The sequence below is a fragment of the Rhinopithecus bieti genome, unplaced genomic scaffold (assembly GCF_001698545.2).
Source record: "Rhinopithecus bieti isolate Rb0 unplaced genomic scaffold, ASM169854v2 scaffold_23276, whole genome shotgun sequence".
NCBI classification, from domain to species: domain Eukaryota; kingdom Metazoa; phylum Chordata; class Mammalia; order Primates; family Cercopithecidae; genus Rhinopithecus; species Rhinopithecus bieti.
Genome location: NW_016810868.1, coordinates 2,256,056 through 2,280,133, shown reverse-complemented (window position 1 = coordinate 2,280,133; position 24,078 = coordinate 2,256,056). Strand labels below are relative to the sequence as shown.

The window sequence follows — 24,078 nt, the reverse complement described above, 5'->3', positions numbered from 1 at the left end:
AAAAAAAAAAAAAAAAAAAAAAAGAAACTCCAAACTTCAGGCCTGGTGCGGTGGCTCACGCCTGTAATCCCAGCACACTAGGAGGTCAAGGCAGGCGGATCACCTGAGGTCAGGAGTTCGAGACCAGCCTGGCCAACATGGTGAAACCCCATCTCTACTAAAAATATAAAAATTAGCCGGGCATGGTGGCAGGCGCCTGAAATCCCTGCTACTTGGGAGGCTGAGGTGGGAGAATCACTTGAACCTGGCAGGCGGAGGTTGCAGTGAGCCAAAATCGTGCCGTTGCACTCCAGCCTGGGTGAAAGAGTGAAACTGTGTCTCAAAATAAATAAATAAATAAATAAATAAAAAGAGAAACTCAGAACTTCTCTTGGGCCAATGCCCACCCCACAGCAATGTGACAGCCACAGAGACCCAGTGAGCTGGGAAGGCCTGCAGGCCTGGTACAGGGCTCCGTGGTGAACAAGGAGAAGCGTGTGTGTGGCCGGGACAGGCACAGGATGGCTGTGGACGTGGGAGTGCGACCGCTGACTGAGATTTGCTACCATACAGGTCAGAGGACGGTTTTTTCCCTTTTTTTTTTTTTTTTTTTTTTTAACATTCATCCATCTGGTAAAAAAGGAAACCATTCATAAGCCCCAGTGTTGGTAAGGGGGCGGCATACGGGCACATCTCCGGCGAGGACCGCGGATGCCTCTCAGGCGGGCAGTGAGGACACCTCCACCCCTGCGCTCCCACAAGCCCGGCAAAGGGAAGCGGAGCGAAGATGCGCGGAGCACCCCCCGACCTGGACGAGGCCTGCAGGCCACAAACGCCGGAGGCAGCGAGTGTGCAGTTGTTGGTCTGTGTAGTCTCTGCACACGAGTCTGTGCTGCATGAGGAAAGAGCCAGGTCTGTCCACCACAGAGTGTGGGCCGTCCTCTCTGGGCAGAAGGGATGCCCTTGCAGCCTCACTGTGTGGCCAGGATGTTGAAGGCAGAGTCCAGGCCCACGCCAGACCCCCAGAGCCAGATCTGTACACTAACAAGATGCCCAGGGGGTTGGAGGCACAGTCAATGTGAGGAGCCTGATGGAGTTCATGCCTCTGGCTGAACATGTGGGGAAACTGAGGCACAGAACAGGGCGATCTCATGAAAAGGTGGCATCAGACGGGTTTTCCAGTGTTGTTTGGGGGGTTTAGCTGCATGGGGCTGCTCCCACAAAAAAGAGAGGCTGCTTGCTCAACATTTCAGCGGAGAGGAGGGAAAGGAGTGGGGTGGGCAGCAGTGAGGCCCCTGGGGGAAGGGGCAGAATTCTGAGGACGTCGACTGGGCAGGGCTGGCATGGGAGACAGGTGCAGGATCCTGCTGGGGAAGTGATTGGTTGCAGGGGGTGGGGGGGCTCCCTGCCCTGGGGGGGCCCTGGGGTCAACCCTTCCTCCAAGCTCGTCGGACCCAGGCTACCAGGGAAGGACCCACCGCAGAGGCTTCCAGAAAGAGAGGGGCTCGGGTCCTCCCTGAGCTACTTGTTTAAAGCAAGGAGCCTCCATCTCTCTCAGACTCACTTCCAGCCCCCAGCCCTGGCCAGGTCGCCTAGCCCGCCATCAGCAAGAATCTGGCTTTGGCTTGTAAAGGAACCCTGAAGGCTGACCATCATGGCCCGTTCATAGACACTGGCCCCTTGAGTGGGTGCAGGAGCTGCCTCAGGGTTGCAGTCAGGTTGGCTCAGCGGAGGGCGCCTCTGTTTAACCCTCTCCTCTCCTGCAGGCCCTGAGTGAACCCAAGCCACTGCTGGGAAACACAGAACGTGCCGGGAAATGCCTCCCTCTGCAGCTGCTCCCCGGCCTCCCCGCACGGGGACTGAGGTTTGTCACAGGCCACAAGCTGCACGCCCTGCCCCGCCTTGTCCTCTCAGCAGCCTTTCCCGGGGGATCGGTTTCTCTTCCCCACCCTGTCTTTAAATATATACATGTACTATATATGTGGTTTTTTTGTTTTGTTTGTTTGTTTTTTTTGAGACGGAGTCTCGCTCTGTCACCCAGGCTGGAGTGCAGTGGCATGATCTTGGCTCACTGCAACCTCCGCCTCCTGGGTTCAAGTGATTCTCGTGCCTCAGCCTCCCAAATAGCTGGGATTACAGGCATGTGCCACCATGCCAGGCTAATTTTTGTATTTTTAGTAGAGATGGGGTTTCACCATGTTGGCCAGGCTGGTCTCGAACTACTGACCTCAGGTGATCCATCTGCCTCCCAAAGTGCTGGGATTACAGGCATGAGCCACTGCGCCCGGCTATATAGGTATGTTCTAAATCCACCATTTTAGCCATTTTTCAGTGCACGACTCAGTGGCACTGAGCACAGTCACCTTGTCGTGCAGCCATCACCCTTGTCTGCAGAACCCTCCATCTTCCCCAACTGAAGCTCCACCCCCATGAAACACTGGATCCTGCACCACAGCCCGGCGCCTCCATCCTACTTCCTGTCTTTGTGATTTTGGTGACAGGGCACCTCACGAAGTGAACCCTTGCAGGAGGGAGTTGTCAGCCTGGCTCCTCTCACGGAGCCTCGTGCCCTTGGGGTGCATCCCTGTTTTAGGGCGCATCATGCTGCACTTGGCAGATGGACCTTGTTTGCAGGTTGTCATCTTCATGGGTTCTGGGCGGCTGCACCTCTGGGCAGTGGGAAGGGGCGCTGCCGTGACCGTGGGCTCCTGCAGGGTCTTTGGGGCTGCCGGAGTGCTTCTCCCCAGGGACCCCGATCCGGCAGAGCTCCACCTGCCCGGCTGCAGCCAGGCTGGTCTGAGGGCACCCCAGGGAGGACTCCTTGCCTTTGGGATGGCCTGGCTGAGCCCGGGGCCCACCCCAGTTCTGGTGCTGACCCCCTCACAGGGGTCCTGAGCTTGACTGGCCAGTGTGCATGCTCTTGCCACTGCTACTGTCACCCTTCCCAAAGAGGCACCTCCATGTCACCCTGCCCCCTGAGGGACAGGGCCCAACAGCCCAATCCGTCCCTCCTTGGAGGAGAGCAGAGGAAGCCCCTCGTGGTGGGGGTAGGGCGAGGTGAAGGAACAGGTGGCACCTCAACATGTGGGTGTGGTTGGTAGGAGACCTCAACCCTGGGCTGGGATCCCAGTTCCGGGGTCACACCTGGGCTGAGGTGCCTGGAAAGACATGTGCCCTGTCACCAGCTCGCAGGCCCCAAGCCCAACCTTGAATCGGGTCTTGTCTGTCCCCGAGCCCCTTTGATGAGAAGTCACTGGGAAGCGCTGGTCTCCCGGAACGGTCCTGGCCGACTGACATGGGACAGCTGGGGAACCAGGGCCCCAGTGGGCAGCCAGAGCTGTGGACATTCCTGGGCTGCTGGAGCCTCCCAGCTGGAGGGGAGGAGGAGCGGGGGATGAAGACACGTGCTCAGGACCTCTGAGGCTGTCCCTCTGTCCCTCTGTCTCCTGACTGTCCCGTGTGACCCTCCCTCCCTCCCTCCTGAGTGCAGCCCACAGCTGGGGGCCACGGCTGCTTCCTTGAGAGGAAGCCTAGTTTTGCCCTCAAGAGGACTCCAGGAAGAGGGGCTGAGGGGGGCGAGGGAGGGGCACCATGGAGCTGGCTTCTCAAGGGATTGGCTTGGAAGGAGGGGGGCACCCTGAAGCTCCTGTGCGAGGGAGAGCTGCCTCCTGGTGCCAGGGCAGGTACCCGGTGCTGGTGCTCAGGGAGCTCCATTCCAGAACCTGCCCGACTATGGGGGCCAGAGGGACACATAGTGACCTCCCTGGGTTGTCTCGTCTTACCTGCTAGAGCTGGCAGCCAGCCACACACCTCAGCCAGCCTTGGCCCCATCTCAAGGCCCCTGCCCCCAGCTCAGGACGCCCGCTCTGCCCAGCCTGGGTCTTGAGGGTGGGTGGGAATGGTACCTGGCAGAGACCCAGTTCCTTTGCTGGCTCAGCCTGGCTATTTGCTCACTAAGGGGTCTGTGCCCCCCACCCAAACTCCTCTCTCTCTGGGCCCCCAAGCCTTCCGCAGCCGGCTGAGCCCTGCCTGGGAGAGAGGCCCTGGAGAGGCTGGGTGGGGACTTGTCATCGGGAACCTTCCCACCTCCAGGCCTGCTCAGTACCCTTGGCCCACCCAGATCGCCTCCCTCAGCCTGGTGGGGTCCCAGGCAGCCAGGCGGACCCCTCCACAGCGGCTCCCCACTCCCTCTGGAAGCCCAACCCTCAGCTCACTTCTGCCGCATTTCCAGTGGGGCTACCTGGAGTTCCCCCAAACCCCACCCCAGGCTTCCTCTACCCACTCCCAGCTCCAGCCTTCCAGGATGGCCGCAGATCCCCAGGGAGCCCCAAGGGGAGGGTGTGGCCTCGGGCCCTCAACGTGAGGGTGGGGATGCAGCCCTCTCCAAGCCTCTCCACCCCTCAACTCCGTTACAGCCCATGGAACCCGTGGACACCCCACCACTCAATCTACCTCCTGCCCCTCATCCGTGTGCTCAGACCTATGTGGGGCCCCCAGTGATCAAGAGGTCATGGGAGCCGGGTTCCTGTGGGCGGGCAGATGAGGCTCCATCCTCCCCCCACCCGCCCCACCCCCCTTCCTGCTCCCGGACTCTTCTCCCAGCCTGAGGTGCCCACCGCCAGACACCTTCCAGTCTTTGAGACCAGAGAGTCCTGGCCTGAGGGCCACAGTAACCCACGGCAGGGTCAGCCACTCCGAGCGAGCAGCTAGGGGCCCTCTGCCCCTAACCTGCTGCCCCTGCCCTCCTTCCCTTTACCCGTAAAACTCCCCCCGCCCACATCATGGTTCCTCCCCAAGAGGCCTGTGTCCACCGCCAAACAGAATGTCCAGCCAGCCTACTCCTCACAGGCTGCCTGGTGGGATGGGCACAGGGCAGGGCTGGACATCCCCCAGCCCCTGGGTAACACCAGAATCAGGCCGGGAGGTGGATGAAGGCAGGGGTGCTCTCACTGGCAGCCCGGGGAGCCTTCCTCTCATCAGAGTGGGGTCTGTCCATCCCATGGGTGCCAAAAGGCACACGTGACCCAAAGCGGCTCAGGAGTGAGGGAGATCACAGGGCCCCATCCCAGCCCCCGGGGCTCCCCGCAGGCCCCCTTCCCACCCCAGACTCTGAGCTCAGCTCCCTCCCGGGCCCCTCCTCCACCCAGGGCTCCTGACCCTTTTGTGCCGAAGTACAAAGGGCTGGGGACAAAGCCGTGGGTCCTGCTGACGCAGCACCCTCCTGTCCAAACTGACAAAGGGGCGCCAGGTGGGGGAGGCCCATGTAAGGCTCCTGATGCCTCAGCCAGTTTCTGTCGGGGCTGCAAGGGCGAGGCAGCCGCTGGAAGGATGGGGGATGGGGGATCCAGGACATGGGATGGGATGGGCAGCAGGTGCCTGGCTCCCCCGCCTCCTTGGAAAACCAGGGCTGACTCAGAGGAGAAGGGCTGGGCTGGGAGGGCTGGGTGGGCCCCCTCCCAGAGTGGCGGGATTCCTGGGCGGAGCTGGGGCATTCTCCATGACCCTTCCTCCCCTCACCGCGCTGCCCAGGCCTCAGCAGTCCTAGCTGCTGGGGTGGCCTGGGACCCACCTGAGTGGGGCATTTGGGGTCTTGCAGGTGTGCATCCAAGCTGTCTGTCCTCACCAAGCTCCCCACTAGCCAGGCAGGTGCCTGGACACTCAGCATCTGCCAAGTCCACCCCGTGCAGGTGAATGAATAGGCCAGGTGGGGCGGGCACGTGCCACTTGTCTAGAGCAGAGTCGGCCTGGAGGAGCGGGGCTGGGTGGCCAGACCAGCCCTGAAAACAAGCCCTGCCTTGGAGGACAGCCCCGAGAGCCGGGGGCTCTGCTCCTTCTCCAGGAGGATGGTCCTGAGAGCCCAGGGCTCTGCTCCTCCAGGAGGATAGTCCTGAGAGCCGGGGGCTCTGCTCCTTCTCCCGGAGGATGGCCTTGAGAGCCAGGGGCTCTGCTCCTTCTCTAGGGAAGTTGAGTCAGACGCACTTACCCTGGCAGCTTGAGGCTGGACTTGGTGGTGGGATGGGGACCGGAACGCTCCATGTTTCCTGGCCCCCACCAGGGAACAGACCCCTTGGGCGTTCCTGGTGGGGACAGTGTGGTGATGCGGCTCCTGTAGGAGGTAATGGCTCAGGGTGACCCCAAGCCACCATCCGTATTGCCACAGGGGCCCTTCCATCCAGGGGGCCCATATGGAAACCACATCCATCCATTTAAGACATCAGGGGTTGCCCTGTGCTGGCCCAGAGGACCCTCTTCTGGGAACACAGCCATGAAGCCCTGCCCAATAAATTCACCACCTCCCTTCGGNGAGAGCCGGGGCTCTGCTCCTTCTCCCGGAGGATGGCCTTGAGAGCCAGGGGCTCTGCTCCTTCTCTAGGGAAGTTGAGTCAGACGCACTTACCCTGGCAGCTTGAGGCTGGACTTGGTGGTGGGATGGGGACCGGAACGCTCCATGTTTCCTGGCCCCACCAGGGAACAGACCCCTTGGGCGTTCCTGGTGGGGACAGTGTGGTGATGCGGCTCCTGTAGGAGGTAATGGCTCAGGGTGACCCCAAGCCACCATCCGTATTGCCACAGGGGCCCTTCCATCCAGGGGCCCATATGGAAACCACATCCATCCATTTAAGACATCAGGGGTTGCCCTGTGCTGGCCCAGAGGACCCTCTTCTGGGAACACAGCCATGAAGCCCTGCCCAATAAATTCACCACCTCCCTTCGGGAAAGCAGGTGCCATGAACCCTGCGAAAGGGGAAGAGAGGCCAGGGAGGGGTGTCCATGAAGTGATCAGGATGGTCCCCTGGATGAGACCCTCACATGACCGCAGGAAGTGAGGAGCCCACCATGCAGATGTCCAGAGGAAAGTGCTTCCAGACGTAGGAGGCACCCATCAAGGGCCCGGCAGGACCCCAGGTCTGGGGGTTACATGATTGCAAAGCACTCGGCCTGTCCTTGTGGATACACCAGAGGAGCAAAGGGAAGTGGGGCTGGCCACGCAGCCGGAACCCCAGGACACCAGCCTCAGGGCTGGAGAGAAGGCCAATCCTGTGGGCCCAGCTCTGCCCACCTGCACTTGTCTCTCTGTGCACCTGGGGACAGACATGGCCCAGGAGGGGTGGCAGAGGGGGAGGGGGAGGGAAAGAGGGAGCCATGCACCTTTTGGGTGGCAGGTGAGGCAGGGGCTGCCCCACTTCTCAGACGATAAAACCAAGGCCCCGAAAAGCAGATCCCTCTGCCCTGGCAGGTCGCCTGGGGGTCCGGACAGGGCTCCCCTCTAACAGGCACACTAACACCTGCAGACATCCTAACCACCTTGTAAAACACTGGGGAGATCAAGAGACGGGGCAGGTGGCCTTGAACCCCACAGCCAGATCCCTGCCCTGTTGTGTGGGCAGCTGGCCTGGGGACGCCGCTAACAGAGGCAGGGGTCCTGAGGCTGCCCCTGGGGGACCACTGGCCACCCCACCTTCAACAGCCCAACCTTGGCTTCTCTGCGTCTCCCCCAAACCCCACAGGGCCAAGTCAAGTCCAGGAAACTTAGGTTTGAACTGACTTTATTATTTTGTAAATGTGAATTTTACAAAGCGCTTTACAATTAATGATCACATCCTTTTGTTTGCTTGTCATGGATTTCCACTGTCTGAAACGGCTCTGAGCACGCTTGTAGCCCTCTGTTTCCCTGGTCAGTTTTGGATGTTTCAGTTTTAGTTATTGATACAATGTCAGCCATGGCTAAAAAGTAACAGTCTTGACTCTACCGAGTAACAGCACAAAAAGAGAGTGAGGGCTCAGGAAAACAAAACAAAGGCTTCCTCCTTAAAAAAAGACAAAAAAAAAAAAAAAAAAAAAAAAAAAAACCCAAAAAAACAGCGAAGCATCTTCTGTGGCTGAAATCTAACTCAGTGGTACTGTGAAACCTTCCTTTACAGCACAGGAAAATTTATTTTTTTAACAGTCGTGAGTTACAGTACTTTAACCCCTAAACAGACTCTTTAAAACAAACATCTCCTTTTAAAAGTCTCTCTTTTCCAAACATTCCGTCCGAAGGATGGATGTTCTACTTGCACCCAGTGCCATCCAAATGTTCAAGTCAAAAATATTTATACATTTTATACTTAGTTCTTTTCTCTTTTTTTTTTGTCTGCTAAAAATAGTATTGCAAGTTTTGGCTTCTTTTGACATAAAAATCACAATCATGTGTACGATGCTAACAATGGAAGCGACTGATCGGAATACGAGCAGGTCATCCAATCTGAATGCTTTCGATTCTGCATAATTTTCCTTTCTTTTTCTTTTTCCAAAGAAACAAAACAAACAAACACGAAAAACCTTTGCCATTTTAGAAACATCTTGTACCAAGCCCTAAATGCTCCGGTGGTGACACGCACGCACGCGCACACACAGACACAGACACGCGTGCGCGCACACACACACTCGTACACGGAGTCGGAGCCGGCTGGCTGACATGACAAATTTATGCAGCAGCAACATTCTGAAACAGTAGTTACAGCTGAGGACAGCTACGAGTTCTCGATTCTGTCTAGGACTCGCTGCTGGCAGAGGCAGAGAGAGATTTCTTGGAGTTTTCAGTTGGTTCATGGGCCATACACCTTTTTCCACTTGCTGCCAAGATGTTTCCATACACATTTCCCTTCTGAGGGGAACCCAGGCAGTACATGGCTGGGTGGGGTGGGGGGACTGGGCCAGTGCTTACAGCTCCAGCTGTCGAATGAGGACAGGCCAGGGTCAGGCACTCAAGTCCCCTCAGAGGGCTCCAGCCCCGAGGGCCGACCAGCCCTCTGTCACTACCATCCGCCTTCCTCCTGGCAAACACAAATGCCAAAGAATGACTCTTCCTGGAGGAGAAAGGAGGCCAGGCAGCCGGCTCCCACCTTCTAGGAGCCCTGACCCACAGTCGCCAACACCGGGACACTCAGGCGGGTCCTGCTGGCCTCTCGCCCACAGCTTCATCCACATTCAGGGGCAAAGTACAATAACCAAATCCAATGCAAAGTTAAGTGACGACAGAGAACTCGGGTGGGCAGACACAGTGCGGAAAACGAGACAGAATTCAAGTACCGAGGCACCCAGCCAGGCGCGGCCTGCTGGGCTCACAGTATCTGTCACACCTCCGGTCCCTCCTGGACCTCTGCATGCAAACCAGCTGCCTCCTGGGCCCATCCCCTTGGGGAAGAGGAGGGCAGGGCAGGAGAGGCGGCTAGGTATCAGGCCCACCACCTGCCAGGCGGCAGCTCCAACACAGTCCAGTCCTTTCTGTCCTCCTTTAAAGGTGCGGAGATAACGTAGCTCTGTAATAGATTCTATATAGGATATGCGTATTGCTAATAGTCAGGCTTAGGGATAAAGGTGCGGACAGCTCATAAATACTGAGTGGCTCGTCTCTCTCTATAGGGTCTGGATGAGTCAGGGTCACACTCACAGGACAGGACAACCCCGGATTCTGGAATTAGTCATCTTGTAAACAAAGGAGGGAAGGGTCCGGCTTTCTTAATTGGTTTCCTTGGGAAAAATGATCAAAGGATGCTAAGGCACTCTGGAAGGCCCCTCTGAGCCCGGGCCGCCGCCCCCGCCCCACGGTACATTCAGGACACGGAGGGAGCACACGGCAGGTCCGCTCAGCAGCCATGCACGTCCGCAGACACTCCCGACTCACGCCCACCGTGGGACACATTAGTGCAAAATGCTCAGCCTGGCCTGCCCGGGGCGCAGGGAGAGCTCAGAACCCATTCACATTAAATTATTATTATTTAAGTTTTACCTATAGCTCTTGCCTTCCTTACCCAGAACAACAGAACAGACGGCGATTACAAACGAGTGAGGAAGGGGCCACGGGACATTGTGCAGGCCTGAGCAGCAGTCAGGCGTCCTCTGTGCAGCCACCACCTCCGGCAGTGGCCAGCGGGTCCCTCCCTGTCCTGGCCAAGGGTGGGGGGCACCCACTTTGGAGTGGAGGGCGGAGAGAGCCCTTCTGTCAGCAGCCAGGCCCCCAGGGATGGTCAAATTAAAGTGCAAATTTGGGTGTGGGGCAGATGCAGGAAACTCCAGAGGGAACTGAAGTGCAGCTCAACCTCACCTACCTGCCCCTGCTTCCTCCCAGCTCCAAGGAAGGTTTGGTCCAGGTTCCCAGTGGGCCCCATGGGGGCTCCAACCCCACCTGGGCCCAAGACAGGGGAGGAAGAGGCAGAGAGAGGCTCCCTCTAGGCTGGGTGGTTCTGAGTTCAGCAGGAGGTCCACATGTCTCTGCACCACTGATCCACCTCCGGCCCTAGGAATGCAGGCCTTGGTCTCCCTGGACTTGGGCCCTGAGGAACAGGTGGAGGGGCCGAGGTTAGCGTCCATAGTGTCTGCCCATGGTCCCCCACCTCCTTCTGGAAAGCAACGTAGTTTTCTAGAGGGCAGGCACGTGCTGGGCCTGGCTGGAGGAAGCCCAGGGGGCTGAGTGCAGTCTATAGAGGCGGCCCCACGGGAGGTCTCCCAGGGCCTTGCCACAGGGGTGGGCTGTGGGGCAGAAAGGGGTCACCCAGTGGGAATGCGTCTAACCCACACCCTGTAGGTCCCCAAGCCATGGTGCAGCACATGGTCCTCCCCTAGCGGGGGCGGCCTCCACTTGACGGGTTGTGGAGGTTGGGGGAGTGGGCTGTGCTGGTCGGCCACCGCTCACCGGCCTGTGTGCACACGGGAGGGGGTGCTGACGGGTACAGCGCTGCACTTGTTTTGCACACGCAGATGGGGAAGCTGAGTTCTGGAGGGACAGAGGTGAGCAACAGACATTTCAAGTCTTGGGATGGGGGGTTCTTCTGGCCACACTTCAGAAGGAGGGCTGCCCCTGGACAAGGGCCCAGGCCCCCAAAACAAAAGGGAGAGGCACCTGGGTAGGTGGCCACACCAGCACTTCACATAGGACTTCACATGGTCTGTGACCCCCACCACTTAAAAAATAGTAATTAAATTTCAAATTAAATTTCTCCAGCCTCAAAACCTACCAGCCCCACCATCCATGGGCCTTTCCTCCACTGTCTCTGGCCCCCAACACGCATCCCTAACCCTCTGTCCCCTACCAGTGCCCACACCTCCAACTGCCCCAGCCCAGACCTGTCTTGGCCACATCCTGCCTGCAGCCTCCATCCATGCACACCCACAAGGCAGACGGGGAGCCCAGCACTGGGAGGACCCACTCTCGCCCTGGCCCAGCCCTGGGCGCTGCCTCCTGCCTGAGCAGAGCCCCGGGGGCTCCCCAGGTCGGACCCTGAGCTCAGCTTCACACATACTGGTCGCCCATCCGGGACCCCCTTTTTCCCCCAGTGGGAGACGAGTGGTCCCTGGCCCTGGGTGGGGGGCAGGGGGGTGCACCCTGCCACAGATGACCCGCCCCAAGTCATGGTGGGCCGGGGACAGGTACACCATCCCACCCAAAGTTTTTGCTCTATTGAGTCTGAAAGTTTCCAAACCATACATGAAATAGATCTAAATTACAACAAAACCCAAAAAAAACAAGACAAGCATAATCCCAAAGTGGCTGAGGCGGCAGAGGGCGGCGTGGGCACCATCAGCTGTGCACGTCCCACAGTGGGCCCGGGCAGGACAGTGGGAGGCCAGGCGGGGTCAGCGGTGCCCTGGGGGTCAGGGGACCGAGGGGCTGCAGAGCCGAGACAGACTGGGCAGAACAAGGATGGGGTGAGGGGGCAGAATAAAGTACCCTTTTCTCCACCCCTGAAGGGTGAGCCACAGCCATCACTGCCCCCCTCGCCACGCCCCCTGCACACGCACTCGCACACACACACACACACTCGTGCACACACCCCACACAGGTGGGAGGCCTGGTGGGCCTGGCCCCGAGTCTCAGAAAGAAGGAAAAACGAGGAGTTAGGGCCCTGGGCCCTGAGCCCTGCCCCATTACCCCAGACGGGTTCCACGGGTAAGGAAGGAAGGGTCAGTGACACACAGCCCAGCCCCCCCCACCCCACCGCCACAGGCCACCGCCCCTGCTTTGCCTTCCGGGCAGAAGGAGCAGGAAGGGCGGGGAGGAAGGGGCAGGGCTGGGCACCAGGGGCCTGGTGGCCTCCCGCCCTCCCCAAGAAGGGGGAGGGAAGCTACACTTGGAGACTGACCTTGTGAATATCAAAAGGGAGCCCTGGGAGCTTCCTCACAGGAGGCTGCCAGTGGCCTAATTGTTTACAGTATAATGAATGCATTTGTTTCCTTCATCAATTTTAAATACAAGCAGAATAAAAATCACATTTTTCTCAGGCAACAGTAGCAGTTCAGTAGGTAAGTGGCTTGATCACATTTGTTTGTATTAGTAACGCATGCAAGCAGCTCTAGTACTCGGTCCCTCTCGTGCAGCCACCCAGCTCCGCTTACAAAGTCCCTGCATAGGTGCCCTCCGGCCTCCGGGCCGCGGCCGCGGGCGTCTGGGGCCTGCTGGGGCTGCCCCCGCCCTGCTCAAAGGGCTGTGGGGGGCTCTGGCCATCGGCGGGCAGCGGCTCGGGGGCGGCCACCTCCTGGATGACCGAGCCGGCCCCGTCCACCTCCTCCCCGGCGTCGAAGGCGGGGTTGGTGGCGGTGCTCAGGTCAACATTCACGGCGTCAGTTCTCAGAGCCACGATGGTGGCCGCGTCGCTCCGCCGCTCGGCATAGATGCGCTGCTCGAACACCTGTGCCGTGGCGGGCGGGAACTCGGGGTCAAGGGGCACATTGGCCGCCGAGGAGCCCATGACCGTGCGGTACATCTCCACGCCCTCCGGCAGCATGGACTTGATCTTGGGCAGCCAGCGCTTGCGAACGCGGCGGGCGTTGGTGCACATGTCCGCGGCGATCACGTTCATCTCGCTCTCCTTGAAGCTGGGGGCGAAGTTCTGACAGTACACTGTGAGGACGGGGTGGCGTGAGCTCAGCCACCTGCCTGCCGGGAGGGCCCGCCCCTCCCCAAGGCCACGGAACCATGATGCCCTGGATGAGCCTCCCTGGCCACTCCTGGGGCTCTCCTGGGCTCAGCCAGAAGACCAGAGGTCACCTTTCTCACTGCGTGGCCTGGGAGGCCTCCCCACCCCATTCCTCTGGAACAGTCTCTGGCCTGGTCAGGCCCAGCAGCCTTGGCTGTCCACCAGCTGTGAGGCTCAGGCCTGTTTTTAATCTCTGGACTTCCCTAGCCCCACTGGCTAACGGGAACTGGTCAGAGGGTCCCCCTCTCAGGAATAACAAGACCCCTCCCCGTCCCAGTCCCAGCCTGGAGGAGGGGAGTGACAGAAGCCGTCACTTCAGCAACCCTCGCCTCCTTTCTCCAGCAGGAGCCCAGGCCAAGGCCGGGCCATTCCTCCCAACGGCATCAAACCCAGAGGCAGGTCCCAGGGGCCACGTCCACCTTGGTGCCTCCCAGAATCTTCCCAGAGCCCCGGCTGCCACCCTACGCTTTGGGACTGTAATTCCTGGATGCAAAGGCCCCTTTTTGCTCTAAAACAGAATTTGCCTCACAGGTTTTTTTGTTTTTGTTTTTTTTTTTAAGAAAGAAAACAAGATAGTGCTTCTTGGGCTAAGGGCCACAGGAGGCTGTGCTCTTGGCCACCTGGTGTGAGCCGGCAGCAGTCAGCATCTTCCACATCTGGGGTGCGGGCCGGGGGAGGCGGCGGTCTGCCCCGGAGATGGACCGGGCTCCGCCCCCACACGCCCAAGAGCGGGAGGCAGAAGCCGGCCGAACAGATGGCAAAGGCTCAAAATAACCGCAAAATGTAAATAAGGGGTTTTGTTCAAAAAGGAAAATTAGATCTATTTCACATATTAAAATAGTTTCGCAGCTGAATTCATCACACTTGGAAACCTACCAAGAACGTTAACACCTCGAGACCTGGCTTCTGAGAGCTGCTCTTTTCTCCTGTCGTTCCCTCAATCCGACCGTGCTCAGCCCCCGGGGACGGAAGCTGCAGGTGGCCGGGAGCACCCCCGGGGCCCACCCAGTCCTCCTCAGGCTGGGATCCAGCCTGAGGAGCCAGCCTCAGCCCCAGCCCCCCACCCGGGAGACCCCAGGCTCTTACGTTTCACAGCGTTCAGGACCCGGCTGTCCAGCGGCTTCCGGCTGGGGTCGCTGGTGGACGAGCGGATGCCAGTCCCACAGCTGTTGGCCAGCGTGTTCCTGATGGAGGGACCAGAAAGGGTGAGGACAACGGAGAGGGGACCTGGAGGCGACCCCCCGTGTGAATGCCCTGCTGGGAGAACACTTGGCCTCACCCTTGGCTGGTTTGCATGTGTCCCAGCTCGTGGTCTGGTGGCAGCAGCCAGCCCAGCCACCCTCTAAGGGGCAATACAAAGGAAAAGCGTCTGGGCTGAGAAGATGACCAGGTGACGGGGCTGCAAGGTGACCCAAGCGTTGTCCTCAGGGACTCTGGGGGCATCTGAGGAAGTTGCTGTGTCCTCGGGAAGGTTCTGTCAGCCCATCCGCACAACAGAGTAAGTGTGGCTCTTTGTTTTTTTTTTTTTTTTTTTGAGACGGAGTCTTGCTCTGTCGCCCGGGCTGGAGTGCAGTGGCCGGATCTCAGCTCACTGCAAGCTCCGCCTCCCGGGTTTACGCCATTCTCCTGCCTCAGCCTCCCGAGTAGCGGGGACTACAGGCGCCCGCCACCTCGCCTGGCTAGTTTTTTGTAGTTTTAGTAGAGACGGGGTTTCACCGTGTTAGCCAGGAGGGTCTCGATCTCCTGACCTTGTGATCCGCCCGTCTCGGCCTCCCAAAGTGCTGGGATTACAGGCTTGAGCCACCACGCCCGGCCTAGCTTTGCTTTTTTTGTTGTGGGGGTTGCATCCATAAGGCCCTTTGAGAAAGGCCATGGAAGACAGCCCCTCCCTCCCCGGGAGCCTCTCCACCATCCTGGGGCTGGCAGGCCACGGCTGAAGTCAGGAATGCAAGGGGACTTTCAATGCCACAACCCTGGACAATCAGACAGCTCACAGCTAAAGGAGCCAGAACCCTCTGCAGCTCCACTGTGCCCTCCAGCACCCCTGCCCCAACCTACCTGTCAAAGAAGGTGGCCAGGAGCCTCCGCAGCAAGACCTTGTGCTTCACCCCTGCACAGAGGTGGCAGTTCATCAGCTGGCCACGTGTGATGTAGACCCCAGAGCCTGTGGCCGCCAAAAAGAAAAAGGGCTCATGACCTTCCCAGGCCACTAGGGTCTGAAGAGGCGCACAGAGGGGTGAGGGGGAGGGTGGGGAGGAGCCAGAGGCCTCCAGGATTTTTTTTGGGAGGAGCAATTTGAGGTCCCACCTGCTGGTCACCAGGAGAGGCCACGGCCAAGGCCAGCCCCAGCAGGTCCCAAATCACACATGGAACTAAGCAGGGGGTGGGGAAAGCCACGGAGCCCCCCTACCCTCCCCATCGAGCCCCAAACTCCAAGCTCTCCCCGCTATGCTGCGCCCCCCCGGGCTCAGTTCCCTCCCTGGGAACACGCTCTGTTGCTGTTTAGAGACGGGATCTTGCTCTGTTGCCCAGGTTGGAAAGCAGTGGTGCAATCACAGCTTACTGTAGCCTCAACCTCCTGGGCTCCAGTCATCCTCCCACCTCAGCCTCTTGAGTAGTTGGCACCACAGGCGCCACCACTGTGCCCAGTTAATTTTGATGAAGTCTCCCTATGTTACCCAGGCTGGTCTTGAACACCTGGCCTCAAGCAATCTTCCCACTTCGGCCTCCCAGAGTGCTGGGATTACAGGATTGGGGCACCGCACCTGGCCTGTGGGAACGCTCTGAAGGGCTGGCTCTGGCCCTGGGTTTGGGAAACACGCATGTCTTTGCCTTTCTGCTCCGTCCCAGATACCAAAGAGCCTCAAGCAACGATGAGGGAGACGGAATCCCGACTGGAGGGTATGGCTGGAGCTTTGCAGGGCCCAGCACTGACCTCCTCTGAGTATGTGTGAAGGGGGAAACCAGCTGGGGCAGCAGCGTGGCCAGGGAGGTCCACGCTGTGCTATTTACCCTCGGAAACTTGACCACACCCCAGGTGTCCCACTAGGGTCTGGGTGAGCATGGGCATGAACCAGCAGCAGGACTGACCCCGCTGGGAACAACGGGGAGGAACCACTTTCTGGGGACAGCCAATCTCAATGACCACGAGATGCCACGTCCTGAAGGATGCTGATGTCCAGGTGTGCCTGCTTCCAGGAGCCTGTAGTGCCCATGGCCTCTTCCTGCCATGGCCCGTCTCCTGACCCACTGCTCCCACAGGCCCTCCCTGCCAGGGTCTGGGCTGGAGGAACTCTCCCGAGGAGCTCATAAACTTGAAGCCCCATACCCCAAACACAGGCCACAGCTGCTGGAGGCTGGGGTGACAGAGAGTGTCTTCCCAGGACCACACCAATGTGAAGCACCAGGGCCCACGTGGGTACCTGTGCCCCAGAGCCCAACCCCAGGGGCCCACCCAGCCCTGGCAGCCCAGCACGGCGCTCCCCATCCAGAAGCAGTGCCGGGGCAGGGTGAGGGCTCAGGGCACAGCAAGGTGGGCCCTTACCCCTCCTGGCCAGGGTAGCCCAACACCGCCAGGTGCAGCCCAGGAGGCCGCTCTCCCATGAGGACCGAAGACCCTGGCAGCTGAAGGCGAGGCCAGCCCAGGCCACTGGCAACCCTTAGGCGGCGGCACACACTTAAGGCACTCGTCCTGCTGGGAAGGGAGGACCCTGACATGCTGCCCAAGGTGTGGCCTTTGGGGGTGGACAGGAACAGGACAGGGCTGGGGCAGAACTGCTCAGGCTGTGGCCAAGGAAAGCGCCTAAGGGCCCAAGCATGGGGCTTCCTGGAAAACCAGGAAGAAATCCCCGGAAAATGGCCCAATAGTCACCAAAGAAGATGCCCATGGCACAGGTCAGACTGGCTTCAGCCTGCCTCATCTTCTCCTTGAACGGTTGTAAAAATCTACAAGGAGCTACGATGCCAAAGGAATCCAACACAAAAGGTAAATATTCCTGAGCGAGGCCTGACCCCCATGGGCTTCTGGACTCAGACGTGTTTGTTCTGCCAGAAGGATCCCGACTTGACAGCAGCTACCACTCAGAACCTGGCCGTTACCCCCAAAGGCTGCAACTGGATTCTCGGGGGGCGGGAGGGCTGGCAACCATACATGACATGGTTTTATCTGTGACCCAAATTAAAACACATTGTGACTGCAGCCCCTGCCAATCAGGAGTGCGACCAGCCCAGGGGATTCAATTAAAATGCTAAATTAATTCAATTGAATAACTTCTCTTAATGACACATTCTTCTAAAAGGAAATTACAGGAAATTTAAGATTTTTTTTTGACTGATTGGTGATGAGTACATTGTTCAGAGCACTGCAAAAAAGAAATAATAAATGAATGAGTGAGGACATTTGCATACAATAGATGGGTGGGAGGCAGCCTCACCTGCCACCAGCTCCAGCTTTTCTCCGGGGTCCCCCTCCGAGTAGAGCTTGGGATGGCAGCGGTATCCGATCTGGCTGATGAGGCTGGCAGGCAGGGCCACGAGGTCGCGGCGGATGAGGACGCAGGAGCGGCTCTCCAGTGGCACTGGCTCAGGCTTCTCTTGCACTGCGGGCCCAGAACAACCTGGTCAGGTGGGCATCTGGGGGGCTGGGCTGCTCTGTGCCTGCCCACCTGCCCTCCATGCTCCCTGGGGCCTGGGTTAGACCCACTCTGCCACCCTGGGCCCAGGTCAGGCCATCTGTGCCGCTCTCCTGCTGGCCTGGGTCAGACTGGCTTCAACCCGCCCCATCCCCACTTGGTGCCCTCTTGCCCACCTGGCCTTGCCCTCACAGTGAAGCCCCTGTGAACGAGTGAGCAGAAGACGTGAGGCAAGGGATGCCCGCCCAGGCCCAGGGAATGAGCTGCCGAGGGTTGGCTCCTGGGAGGGTGCTATGCAGAGCCTGCTGGCCAGGCAGGAGTGACAGCTCAGTGCTCAGGGCCCCAAGGGAGAGTACAGCATGAGACAGGATGGAGGATGGAGGATGGCTTGGCGGGGCCAGCAGGGCAGCCACCTCTGGGGCCATAAAAACTGCCGGGTGGAGGAAAGGCGGGTAGCTGGACAAGGGTGACAGGTACTGTGGCCCCCGACTCTTCTCCCAGCAGCTCCCAGCAAGGGGCAGTGGGGCACGGCCACCCGACTCATGGGCAAGGACATGGGGACTCAGTGCATCCAAGAACACGGCCCTGGGACCGTGCTGGCCTGATGAGGAGTAGCTCCATAAACACCTGCCAACAGCCAGGCCGACAGATGCGCCAACACCAGGGGCAGCCCTCCTGCTATCTGGGACTGTTCCTGACACACCACTGCTGGGGCAGACAATGGCCGGGGACCCTGCACCCTCGGAACCTGCAGCTGCGCAGTGTGACCCCGATGGCACCATGCGTCACAGATGAGCCCCTCGGAGGCTCCTGGGCCACACAGCCCATGGTGCCACCCCGGGGTCCTCGGGCAGGACTCTCTGCTGTCAGGGTCACAGAGCCCCTCTAGAGTGTTCACGGAGGGCCAGGGCCGAGACCCCCTCATCTGACAACCACCTGCTGGACACCCAGCATGCACCAGGCACGTGGGGCCGAGAAAACACAACCCTGGCCCCAGATCCTGCCCAGCAATGCCTGGGGCTCCATTTTCCCCACGGGCCCTCACTTCCCTGTTGCCCCCTCCCCCCGTACCCTGAGTCCCAGGAAGCCTCACAGGGCCCACCCTCACACAGGGGTCCTCACAAACCCAGCAGGGTTCCAGGGTGAAGATCAGCTCCCCTGAGCGGACCCCCAGTACTCAAATGCCACCATGGACACCAGTCTGGCACTCCTCACACCCCAGCCTGGCAGGCTGCCCGCACAGCCACCCTGCCCAGGTGAGGGCGGAGCACCGCCTGCCTCATTCCTGTGTCCCAGCACAAAAGACAAGGCCCTGAGAGGGCCACCTCCCCAGTCAGCTGCCTTCACTAGGGAATCCCACTGCCCTGGGCTCCTGCACACCCCACCAAGCTGCAAGGCCTGCAGGGAAGGCCCCACGGCACAGCCTCCACCTGCCCGATTGCACGAGGGCAGCCTGCAGGTGGGAAAGGCCCTCAGGCCACCTAGGGCTGGACCTTGCTTGCCAAGGGCAGGGCTCGGTCCCCTCGGCAGCCTCAGTGAGATGGGAAGTCCCCCGGTGGGGGGTGGGGGGGCAGCTTGCAGGACCTGCTGGTCCCAGGTGTGCAGAGGGAGTGGCGGGGTGGAACCTGTGTGTCCAGCAGGCTCGGGGCAGGCAGCTCCATGCAGAGCCCACCAGCAGCTGCACCAGGATGCTCAGAGGCAGGTGTGCCTGGCCATGCTGTCCCTGTTCCCCGTCTCTCCAAACCACGACCCTCACTTTGGAGAGTCACAGAAAAACTCTGCAGGAGTGGCTGAGCCTCGGGGTGTGGGGGCTGCCAAGGGGGCTGCTGGGGAGCCGCTTCAGGAGGACAGGAGGCAGGGAGGGTCCCGGAGTCAGCTGGAGTCACCTTTGCACCCAGCGCCTGTCAGGGAGGGTCAGGCCACCCAGTCCTGGGGGGCTGAAACCTTGGTTACTGAGGACCCCACGTCCCAAATTTACAGCGGGGGCCCCACTGAATGCAGGGGGTTCCACTCCTGAGAAGCACGCGGGGTCTGAAATCACCCACCCTGGAGTCACCCCGACACTCCCTCCCCAGGGAACCACTCGCCCAGGATGAGCGTGGTGCACACTACACCTGTCAGTCCCAGGGAGGAGGGGGAGCCTCCCAAGGCCCAGGGACACCCAAGCGGAGGCTGCGGCAGAACAGAGGCCAGAAAGGGGGCCTCAAAGGTGGGTGCCAGCCCCTGCCCGGCTGCTACAGGGGTCAGGCAGCATTTCCCAGGGGTGGCAGAGCACCACAGGATAAGCCCAGAATTACCCGGGTGCTCAGGGAACACAGCAAAACAACCCGGGTGGTATTTTAAAACATAATTACGCACCCCCACCCCCGGTGCAGCCTGCTGTGATTACACACGCAGAGGAGCAGCGCAGTGCGTGGCATTTACATAAAGAGTTCACCAACAGAAATAATTCCCCATCCACAACCACCTCATCTTGAGATGTTTTTCTAAACAGCAGAAGTGGTTTGTGCTCGGCACACCCGCCCCCCCCAGCCCCTGCCCAACTCCCCAAGAGCCAGAGACTGTTAGCATCAGAACGGCCAAAAAAACCTCTTCTATTTCTGCCTTGCCGTGCACTGGATGCTGCTGCTGGCTAAAAATACCCCGCACCGAGTCGAAGCTCAACTGCAAAGGTGCCTCAAATGTCTTCACGCAGCCTCCACCTTCCCGACCCCCAACTCACCCTCCGCAGGAACTGAGCTTCAAGGTCCAAGTTACAACTGGGCTTTAAAAGAGAACCCGGCCGGGCGCGGTGGCTCAAGCCTGTAATCCCAGCACTTTGGGAGGCCGAGACGGGCGGATCACGAGGTCAGGAGATCAAGACCATCCTGGCTAACACGGTGAAACCCCGTCTCTACTAAAAATACAAAAAAACTAGCCGGGCGACGTGGCAGGCACCTGTAGTCCCAACTACTCGGGAGGCTGAGGCAGGAGAATGGCGGGAACCCGGGAGGCGGAGCTTGCAGTGAGCTGAGATCGCGCCACTGCACTCCAGCCTGGGTGACAGAGCGAAACTCCGTCTCAAAAAAAAAAAATAATAAAATAAAATAAAAAATAAAAGAGAACCCACAGAGAGACTTGTTCACGGCAGAGACAGGACGGCTCATCCCTGCTGGGCCCCGGGTGGGCCATGCAGAGACCCGGTGAGTCAGGGTCAGAGCTGGGTTCCCAGAGTGGCGGGAGGCCCCTTGATGGGTTTGTGAGCAGGGAAGAGGCCCCTGCCAGTCACACCGAGGTCCCTCCTGGGCCTGGGTCTTGGGTACTGGGGGATCCGTGGCCTCCTATCACCCCAGGACTGGCCGCCGTAGCAGAACTGCCGCCTTTACCCTTGACAGCCCTGTGAAGAAACTCAGGTACCAGGATGGTGCCCTCCAAACCTCTTGGCATGGTGACATCTGGGAAGAGCTGGGAAGTGCAACGAGCCAACTGCATGGAGGTGAGCAACAGCGCCCCCTGCATGGAAGGTGTGCCAGGGTCACAACAGGAGGGCTCAGAGCAGTAGCCTCCCGGGCAGCAGGGCCCAGCTACTGAGGGTAGGCAGGTGGGCAGCTTCCCTGGACCACACAGGGCGTAGTTAACACAAGGACAGATGCAGCCTGGGACGCGGGGTTGGGGCCTTCAGGGACCGAGGAGGAGCCCCCACTGTGCCTTCCAGGTCCTGCTGCTCCCAGCCGGGCGACACCAGGGGAGCCTGGGACAGGGTGGCTGAGCCTGGAGGACACCAGCCTCAGGAGGGGCCAGACACAGAGGGGACACATTCCGGGACTCCACTCGCAGGCAGCCCCCAGAGTCGTCAGGTCCACGGAAGCGAGAAAGAGGGTGGGTGCGGGGCTGGGTGGGGGAACGGGGAGGGACCGTTTCATGGGGGCAAGAGGTTCATCTGGGGAAGATGGGAGTTCTGGAGCCGACGGCAGTGATGCTCACACAACAGTGGGAACGCGCTTAGCATCACTGAACCGCGCACGTAAAAATCACTGCAATGGCCCATCTTATGTCCACTTTACCACAATAACAACGCTCAGAAAGAACGAACGAATGTTGGAAGGAGGGGGCCGTGCAGGTCTGGAGAGAAATCAGGTGTCATTGGTCTTGCCATGACTTTTCTCAACTCCCTGGGGGTCACTGACTGGGTTCTGAGGAGCCTCACACCCTCCCCAGGCAGAACACCCGGAGACCCCTGTCCACGGGCCAACGCCACAGCAGGACGTCCCAGATGGCGAGCCCTGTTCCCATCCCCAGAGCAGTGTGTCATTGGGGACTCGCCCAGGTGACACCATCAGAGACTGCACAGGCAGCCCCACCAGGGGAGTCCATGCAGATGTGGGTGGCAGTCGGTGGGTGGCAGGGCCGCCTGGTGGAGCCCAGCAGAGCCTCGGCGGGGGTAGGAGGGAGGTGGGGAGGCCCACTCCCTGAAAGTATATGCCATTTGTTAGGCCAGGCGTGGTGGCTCACGCCTGCAATCCCAGCACTTTGGGGGCTGGGTGCGGTGGTTCACGCCTGTAACCCCAACACTTTGGGAAACCGAGGTGGGCGAATAACGAGGTCAGGAGATCGACACCATCCTGGCTAACGCGGTGAAACTCCGTGTCTACTAAAAAAACACAAAAAATTAGCCGGGTGTGGTGGTGGGCGCCTGTAGTCCCAGCTACTGGGGAGGGCTGAGGCAGGAGAATGGCATGAACCCGGGAGGCAGAGCTTGCAGTGAGCCAAGATCACGCCACTGCCCTCCAGACTGGGTGACAGAGCGAGACTCAGTATCAAAAAACAAAACAAAACAAAAACAAAAACAAAAAAAAAGTATATGCCATTTGTTAAAATGCAGAACAAGAAAATGAACCCCTAATCCTTGATGATATAGAAACATACAACTTAAATGCAGACAGACAGAAGCAGTGCTGAATCACACTGATTTTAAGACTTCCTGTAAAGCCACAGTCATTAAGCCTGTGTGGTTCAGGAAAATGGACAGACAGGTCAATGGCACAGAATAGGAGACCCACAAACAGACCCACGCGGCCATGCTCGACTGGCTTTTGGCAAAGGTGCACCAGCCATTCAACGGAGAAGGCAGCGGCCTCCACAAATGGGGCTTGAGCAACGGGTCGTCCGCACACACGCACGGCACCCAAACCACCCTCTGTCTCAGCCTCACACCCTACATGAACACTGCAGAAGGTCTTCATGATCTTAGGTTAAGCTAAAGCCTCAGACATGACCCCCGAAGCGTCATCCACAGTGGAAATGATTGACGAGCTAGAATTCATCAAAATGAAAAACTTCTGATCTCTGAATGAAGATAAAAAGACAAGCCAGCTACAGACTGGAGGAAGATACTTGCACATCACATATCTGACAAAGGACTTGTATCTAAAAAATATAAAGAAATCTCAATACTCAACAGTTAAAAACAAACAATCTAGTTTCAAGAATGGGCAAAATATTTGAACAGACTCTTCCCCAGGGGACTCACAGATGGAAATTAGCACATGAAAAGACGCTCAGCATCCTTAGCCACTGGAGAAATGCAAATCAAGCCACGATGTGGTCCCACCTCCCAGTGCGGCAAAACGTAGAAAGACCAGCACCGCCAAGTGCTGGCGAGGACGCGGGGCAGCCGGGACGTCCTGATCTCACTGGGGAGAGTGCAAAGTGGCACGGCCACTCTGGAAAACTGCTTGGTGGCTTCTTGTCAAGTTCAACATACACTTATGACATGGCAATTATACTTTTAGGTATTTGCCCAAGAAAAATGGGAATTTATCTCCAAAGACAGCCTGCACAGGAATGCTTATCCCGTCTCTATTCTCGAATGCCCCAGGCTAGACACAGCCTGGATGTCCTGCAACGGGCATGCAGACCAAGGCACTGTGAACCATCCACATGACACGTTACAGCTTGGCTGTGAAAAGGAATAAACGATTGGCACACAACCTGGATGGATCTCCAATCGTGCTGTTACACAGAAGACGTCAAACGGTTACATACTGGTGATCCCATTTGTATGACATTTTCCAGGGGACAAAACCTGAGGGACAGGAACAGATCGGTGGTCACCAGGGGTTGGGGTGTGGATAAGCCTCAAGGGTAGCATGGAGGGGTTTGGCGAGGGAGCCACTGTGAATCAGGAAAGATCAGGCTACACACCTGTCCCCAGAGGGGCAGCCTGCACGACTCGAGGCGGCCTCTGCTCACACATCTGGAGGCTGACCTAGCACATGCCCTGCACTACCTCTGCAGCTGCTGGTTCGGCACAGACCAGCTCTGGCAACACTGGTGAACCTGGTGGCATCAGGCGCAGAACAGGTGCACAGGGACCCAGGTGGAAATGGTGAGGGGCAATGTGGGGGCACCACAGATGGGTGACCAGGCCTGGGTGATTTGGTAACGGGTGCCCCACATGCAGTGGGCCTCGGGGAGATGACCCGACTCTCCATGTGGGACTGTGTCCCACCCCCGAAAACACACAGGTGTGG

General features: G+C 58.9%; 1 protein-coding gene across 1 annotated transcript in view; it reads right to left on the bottom strand.

Moving 5' to 3' along the window:
• Positions 1-7,509: 7,509 nt before the first annotated feature.
• NACC2 (NACC family member 2) overlaps positions 7,510-24,078 on the bottom strand; it is a 50,769-nt gene continuing 34,200 nt past the window's right edge. The window contains 4 exon segments of the mRNA XM_017893110.1: positions 7,510-12,859; positions 14,022-14,119; positions 14,994-15,099; positions 17,369-17,533. Of these exon segments, the coding sequence (XP_017748599.1) occupies positions 12,351-12,859; positions 14,022-14,119; positions 14,994-15,099; positions 17,369-17,533 (878 nt within the window). The 3' untranslated portion in view covers positions 7,510-12,350.